Below are 7619 nucleotides of genomic sequence, written 5' to 3' on the forward strand. Positions count from 1 at the left end.
TGAGGGGGACAGAGCGCTCCTTAATAACTTACTTTATCACCTTTGGGTTTTGGGTAAAGTATCAAGTCTTGTCAAGTCAAAGGGCCCAAGTCCAAGTGAAGTCACGAGTCACTGATGTTAAAGTCCAAGTCAAGTTGCAAGTCTCTTTCTATTTTGTCAAGTCGAGTCCAAAGTCGTCAAATTGATGACTCGAGTCCAAGTCATGCGACTCGAGTCCACATCTATGCCTTGGAATATACCATAGAAAGAACACAAAAGTCAGTACTTGAATGTAGAAATTAAATTCATGGCCCCTTCAAATAACGATGTTGCCAAAAAATAATATTTTTTGGCAACTATACACGTCCAATCACATCAAAACATACTGAACCTTAAGCAGTGCTTAAGCTTAGTGTGCTGCAACATACTCTAAAAACAAAACAAACAAAAAAAAAACCATGAAGGTGGACTTTAACATCTCTAAGTATTTTATTAATTTAATGTATTAACAGAAATATATTGTTATTGTTGTTGACACATTTTGATATCTCACAAAAGGTAAATAAAACCCGCACCCAAAAGTACAAACACAAAAAATATTCAGGGGGGAAAAAAAAAGAAAGAAAATTAAAGGGTCAATGTTAGATAAAAATCCTTTTTCAAGAACATCTCCAGGAGTTTTGGTTCTCAGCAGGAGCCAAACTCTTCAATCCAGTTCTCATATTTCTCCAAGTCGGTGACGGATACAGACTTGGATACTTTCTTTAAAGCCGACTCAAAGTCCTGCATGGTTGTGGGCATGTGCATCTCATCTCGGGAAATGTTGCAGATCTCCTCTTGTGTGAGGCCCTCGATGAGACGCCTCATGGCCATCAGGGAGGCATCTCTAAAGTGGACGTCAGCATATTTAATACGTTTTTAGACTTTGACGTTGATGTTTTACCTGCATTTCATTTGGATTTCATTTCGAATGGGTTCACCTGCACACGTTGGTGATATCAGCTCCCGAGTATCCCTCCATTTTGTCAGCTATTTTGTCCAAGTCAACATCATTGGCCAGCTCCAGCTCCTTCAGATTGATCCTAAGCAGTTCTACTCGACCCTTAGCTGCAAGTAGGGAGGGAGAAGCAGAGCTGGATGTAGTGCCAGAGAAGGTACAATAGAACTCACCGAAATAAAGCTATGCAGAATTATGCTTTAGCACAGGCGCGGGCAAACTTTTTGACCCACGGGTCGTACGCAAAATTTGACAGGGCGGGCCGAATCAGGAGCAGATACATGGAGTATTCGCATGAACTAAGACAAATGATGTGCAAACATCACGCGTAAATGAGACAGACAAATGATGTGCAAACATCACGCGTAAATGCTAAAATGCTAACATGCTGTTAGCTTTTGCTACACTATCAATTGAGGAAATGCAGGCCATGCTGTTAGCTTTTCTACACTATCAATTGAGGAAATGCAGGCACTGCAGGGAAAAGGCAGAAGTATAATGATAGAAACCAATAACATCATTTAGACCAGTATGGCAGGCCCGGATTAAAAAGCCAAATGGGCCGCATCTGGTCCCCAGGCCGTAGTTTGCCCATGCCTGCTGTAGCATATATTTTACTAAAAGAAAGAGATGAAGAAAGATTGAGCTACTTGAAGGCAAAGGGATGTAGATCCTTTTCTCCAGACGTCTCCTCAGAGCTTCATCGATGTCCCAGGGAAAGTTAGTAGCAGCGAGGACCATGACCATCTTTGACAGGTCATGGTTTTCCGTAGCTCCTCCCACACCTTGGAAATTGAATGGGAAAACAGGGATACAATAAAATGCCTTCTAACATTTGTGCATCCATATCAAGACTTTGGACTGTATTTTTTTTTTTCTCTGTCAGTATGCAAGAATGCATTCACGCCACCGTACCGTCCATCTGCACCAGGAGCTCCGCTTTAACTCTACGACTGGCTTCGTGTTCCTCGGACGTTCCTCTGCGGCTGCACATAGAGTCAATCTCGTCAATGAAGATTGTAGTGGGGGCATAAAAACGTGCCTGTAGTTGCATCCAACACAATTCATTAATTCAGAACTTGTATCTGAGAACCTACAATGCAATCATTCACTGTTGCTTTTGTCACTTTGTCCAGCGGGACACCTGGTCACCCTACTGAGGTCGTCGAAACGAAGTCTTGGCGCCAACTATATTTTCACTTCACGTCTGTCACAGCCCCATAGTCACTAAGTACAATCGCGTACCGTACGTACTCGCGTATTAGCCGATTTGCGTATAAGCCGACCTCTGAAAATCAACAAAGAATTACAAAAATGTAATCTTGGCAAACACTGTTTACGTTACAATTGCGAAGATTTCGCCAACGTTTGTTGCGAAATTCAGAATAGATGTGTTTCTTTGCATTACTAATACTACGATGAAAAACGCTGCCCTGCGTTTTTATGCGCATATAAGCCGACCCCCCCATCTTTATTTTTTTGTGTATTAAATTTGGCTTATATGCGATTATGTACGGTACTTCATCGTTTTGAACTATCAGTTGGCTGTCAAGCTATTGTAGCTTTCTATTGAAGCTAGATTTTGCAGAGATTGTGAAGACACTAGGAATCTTGTTGATGCTTTTATAATAATTTCTACAACGCTGACCTTTAATCAAAATTGTCCTGTATAATATTTTGTGTTAAAAAAAAGCAGACAGATCATTGGTGGTGGGGTTTTTTTTTTTTTTTCGTACCGTCATTGAACTCACCATTTCAAAAAGCAGACGCACAAGTTTCTCAGACTCTCCCCGGTACTTCGAGGTCAGAGTGGAGGAGGAAACGTTAAAAAATGTCGTTTTGCACTCAGTAGCAACCGCTTTAGCCAAAAGTGTTTTGCCTGTCCCCGGAGGTCCCACCATGAGTACGCCCTATATGAACAAAAAGACTGTCAGATAACTGAACATACAACGCGCATACCCAATAACAAAACCCCGCCCACCTTCCATGGTCTTCGTATGCCTTTAAAGAAAGCTGGCATCCACATTGGCAACACCACGGCTTCCTTAAGGAGTTTTTTCGCATCTTCCAAATCTGCGATGTCATCCCTGAAAAGAAAATACAAACGAAACGAGTAAATAAAACAGGATTGCGTGAGTGCAATGTAAAAGGTGAGACTCTCGACTGAAAGACGGAGACATTTTGGAAGTGATAACTTACCATTTAATATTTGGATTCTGAGTTATTATGTCTCTCTCCAGCGCTTCTACGAGGTCTTTGTCATATCCCGTCCCATCAAACCTTTTAATGTCTTTTTCCTGGGTCTCTGCTTTGTTCTGGAAAAGGCATAAAATAAGAGGCGAGAATCTGCTGGTTGGTCCGTTTATAATTAGACAGAAGATGGCAGACTAAAGCTAAAACGGTAAGTGTGGACATTTATCTTAGCATAATCAGTTGGGTTGGAACGATAGGCAAGAAAGATTCAAAAGTGTGACCAAAGCCGTGTGATTCACCTTATCATCTTTTGTTTTGCCAACCGCTTCCTTCGCCTCCTTCTTCTCTTTGCCTTTAGTCGGTTTTCCTTTCTCCAAGTTGGCTCCCCGTGACGAGTGCCTCTGCTGGGCCCGCACGGCTGCACTTAGGCGGATGTTGGAAGGTTTGATCTCCTTATAAGGGTTAGACGGACGACTGACAGTACAGGCGGAATGTCTGTAAAGGAGGTGTGGGGTACAAAGCGATTAAGATTGATTGTCAATCATTGCATTTCTTAAAAAAAAAAATCTAAAACAGTGGTTTCCCAACCCCCGGTCCGGGGACCGGTGATGGTCCATAGGTCATTTGGTAATTGGCCATATGCCCCCTTCCTTCTCTCACTTTCTCAACGTGTCAATGTGAACGAGAAGAGTGGATGCAAACAGAGGCGCGGCGCAGCAGCGCAACACTGCAAACATAAGTGAATTAAGTGTATTGTTTGCACCCTAATCCCTCCCCCCGCCTAATTTATTTGTCTCTCTTGTGATGTAGCCTGTCTCATACAGCATTGCTTCCCAAAGACTGGTTTGCAACCCTCAGGTGGGTCGCAAGAGTTTTTTTTTTTTTGGGGTCGCATCATGTTTCCCAGGAGTTTACAAATAATGGGTTGGGTCATGAAGGTTTGTGACTTTTAAAATATGGGTTGTTCATTTAGGAAACGCTGTCATGTAGCGCCAAACAACTTTCACTTAAGTAGAAGTATAAAAATATTTGCCTTCAGAAACTTTTCTGTTTCTGTTTAACCTCTGCTGCGGACAAGCACAAAGTGAAGGGAGTTAGCCCCAGGAGCTAATGTTAACTTCGGCCCTGGAGCACATCACTAAGTCTACCATGTGCATTCCAACTACGGTCGGGGAGCCGAAGCAGGAAAGTGTAACCTGCCTTGTTACAGGCACTGTTCGAAAAAAGGATTTATTTGATTAAAAGTGAAAACAAAAAAAATTCTTTCAGGTACGCTCAATAGTCTGGGAATTACGGTAATCTCCGAGTCGATTTTTGGTACAGTCCTCCTGATGAAAAGTACCAAGTGCTAACGGTGATCTTTTCAGAACACCCCCTGTTGTTTTCACTTACTTGGTATAGCCCAACCCACAGACAGACAGATTGACTAAGTAAAAAGCCTAGGTCAGGTGATTGGCTGAATATTTATTTAACATCTAATTTACAGTCTCCTCTACCATGTCAAAGACAGTGTGGAAGTATTTAGCTAAAATAGATAACGATAAAAAAAAAAAGTGGAATGAAAAGTTTGCATATCCCAGCTCAACTACAAACATGGAAATATACCTAAAAACAGTAAGACAATTTGTCTGCGTCATACGGAGGGACATGGGAATTTTTTTTTATTTTTTTTTTTACTTTATCGGGCTCACGAGAAACCTTAAGCACAGGCAGTTGTGCGTCCTTTGCGTATGCCCCAAGGCTTTTTCTTTCGTATAATCCAATTACATATAAGTTTCACCTTATTTCGTAATAAGTTTCATGTAATTACGTGATAGCACATTACAGTGGTCCCTCTCTTTATCGCGGTTCTACTTTCGCTTCCACGGTACATCGCGGATTTGAAAAATGTTTTAATTTCCAATAATTTCATTATTTTTGTGAAAGATAATCATTTTCTAGCCTCAAAGGGAAAGGCTGTATTTAAATAAAGAAAAAGACATTTGCCACACATACATACAGGGTAATATATATAAAAAAACCCAGTCATGTACAGTATGTAAGGTTGGGAAAATTAATGTAGGGTACCTCAGTTAGACACAGGAGGGCACTGTTGTTGTTCGACTGTTGATAACAGTGTAGGGAGGTTCGTAAAGGGTAAATACATATATACGTAAATCATTAATACCTCGACTGTACTTCGCGAATTTTCCCATTTCTTGGGATCTCGACTGTACTTTGCGAATTTTCCCATTTCTTGGGTCTTGAAAAACAACGTTTCTTTTTCTTTTTTTTCCCTTCTCCATGTCCTTTAGGGGCTCCGTAGCGTCAGGTTGCTCCGTCCGTTTTGATTTTATGATCATATCAGATATTAGCATATTTCAATGTTTTTGTTTTACTCTAATAAATTGTAACTGCAGGCACACCCAGCACACTGAAATGGAAGTACGGAATAGTTGCAAAAATGCAATTTACTAACCAAATATTTCTCATTTTTTTCTCAGAGAGTAATAAAATAAAATAACTATGTTATTTATGTGGAAGCAAAGTTTACATTTAATCTGTTTTGGGGAGCAACGAACACATTAAAAAATAAAACAACGGTAAGGTTGTATTTAAACAGTCGACGGTGTGTGACAATACCGCGATACCTCTGTTCCACATGTACAGGCCTGGCATCAAAGTCATCGTTACTCAGCGCCGGAGGTGCTGTGTCCAACTGAAAGTTCTCCAGAGTCGACATTATATCCTGAACCTGTTGCTTTTCTTCGAAGATTTCTTGACACAACTAGAAGAAAAAAAACAAAACAAACAAAAAAAAAACAAAACAGGATCATTTAATGAACAACAAAAAGTTTCCTTGTTGACATGACATCCACCTTATTCCTGTCAACACAGTGTCACTGGCATCAAACCTATGTGGCTGCATTGCTAGCAGCGGCTGAGCCGCTAATGCTATGTGTACTTTGCGCGGAAAGCATGAAAATGCAACAGGGTCTACACAGCCTGCCATCGCTACCAGTTTGGCACAATCATTTTAGTGAGGCTTAGTGGTTAGGGAAGTGGACTTGGGTGCGGAAGGTTTCAGGTTCAAATCCGCCAGCTGCCAAATTGCCACTGATCACTTTGGTGATGGGTTTAATGCAGAGGTCACGTTTTGTTGTGAATTATTATAACATGATAATTACAATTCATAACCACCCCTTGCACTAATATCACTTGGCTCATAATATATAAATATGTTAACAACAGACTCGAGTGTGTAAATAATTTCAGTGCAAAGTAATTAGCTCAAAAACAATTCAATACGAAGCAAATCGACTACCAGGGCCTCATGTAGTAACCTTGCATACGCGCAAAAAAAGTTGCGTACGTCCTTTTCCACGGTCACATTCAGATGTATCAAACCTCAAATGAGCGCAGAAATGGGCGTCGCCTCGGGTACAAACGTTGCGTCCGCGCAAAAAAGTTGTGTACGTCGTGTTTCGCGATTGCGTTCCGATGCATCAAAAATAAAATGAGCGTAGGACTGTGCCTCATCTACAGATGTGCGCCATTGGCGACAAAGGCGATGCTAGGAATCTGCTAATAAATGTCAAAACAAGTAGTCATCGGAGCGACGAGCACATCAGAGACACACTTATGAACGATTAACACGCGACCGTGGACATAAAAGAATGCAACAAGTGTTGAAGAAAATGTTATTAATAATTGCAGTAGTGTTGTTAGAAGATCTCGCAATAAGACGGGAGTGTGTATTTATGGAACACAGGGATCAGGCGGATTCGTCCCAAGGGCGCAACGCAGCGTGGAGCCAGGGGCCGTCGGTGCACACACATGTGCTGACTGCGCTGGGGTGCCTGGCAATAGGTGAGCTTTGGCGGAGCCGGCCAATCGAGTGTCCCAGTCAACGCTCAGCCGAGTCACGCTGGCTGTGCGGAAGGGAATTATCCGAATGATATCAATGTACAACCAAGGTCCCATACAATGCCGTTGGGCAGGCCAACATGAAAGCGCTGCCCCGACCAACAGCGTTTACGGCCTAGCACAAGCACACACACACACACATACTTGTTCATGATGAATTCACCTGCAGAAATACTGTTTAGGATAATAAACAGCTAGTGCTTGTCTTAAATGGTACGTGAGCCCTGGAACATGGTTGCCATAGTAACACACCTGAGGTGGAAGTTCATTAAGAGAAGAACCCACTCCCACATCAAACTTGTTTGTATGTCTGTATAAATCCAGAGGTGTTGGGACAGTTGGTCAGTCAGCGCTCCTGGCATAGGTCCTGGGTAACCGGCTTGCGGGGGCAACAGTCTGAGCAGGGACACCCAGACTTCCCTCTCCCTCGACACTTCCTCCAGCTCTTCTGGGGGGACCCCAAGGTGCTCCCAGGCCAGCCGAGCGACGTAGTCGCTCCAGCGTGTCCTAGGTCTCCTCCCAGAGGGACGGCCCACGAGCACCT

The 7619-nt window shown here is 42.5% G+C and overlaps 1 protein-coding gene across 1 annotated transcript in view; it reads right to left on the reverse strand.

Moving 5' to 3' along the window:
* Positions 1–482: 482 nt before the first annotated feature.
* The window catches only part of katna1 (katanin p60 (ATPase containing) subunit A 1), a 9388-nt gene continuing 2251 nt past the window's right edge, over positions 483–7619 (reverse strand). Inside the window, exons 3-11 of the mRNA XM_008312616.2 lie at positions 5800–5936; positions 3469–3664; positions 3176–3291; positions 2958–3063; positions 2728–2886; positions 1892–2018; positions 1627–1761; positions 960–1086; positions 483–865 (exon numbers count right to left, since the gene is read on the reverse strand). Of these exons, the coding sequence (XP_008310838.1) occupies positions 667–865; positions 960–1086; positions 1627–1761; positions 1892–2018; positions 2728–2886; positions 2958–3063; positions 3176–3291; positions 3469–3664; positions 5800–5936 (1302 nt within the window). The 3' untranslated portion in view covers positions 483–666. The remainder of the gene's footprint in view (positions 866–959; positions 1087–1626; positions 1762–1891; positions 2019–2727; positions 2887–2957; positions 3064–3175; positions 3292–3468; positions 3665–5799; positions 5937–7619) is intronic.

The sequence above is a fragment of the Cynoglossus semilaevis genome, chromosome 7 (assembly GCF_000523025.1).
Source record: "Cynoglossus semilaevis isolate Cse_v1.0 chromosome 7, Cse_v1.0, whole genome shotgun sequence".
NCBI classification, from domain to species: Eukaryota; Metazoa; Chordata; class Actinopteri; order Pleuronectiformes; family Cynoglossidae; genus Cynoglossus; species Cynoglossus semilaevis.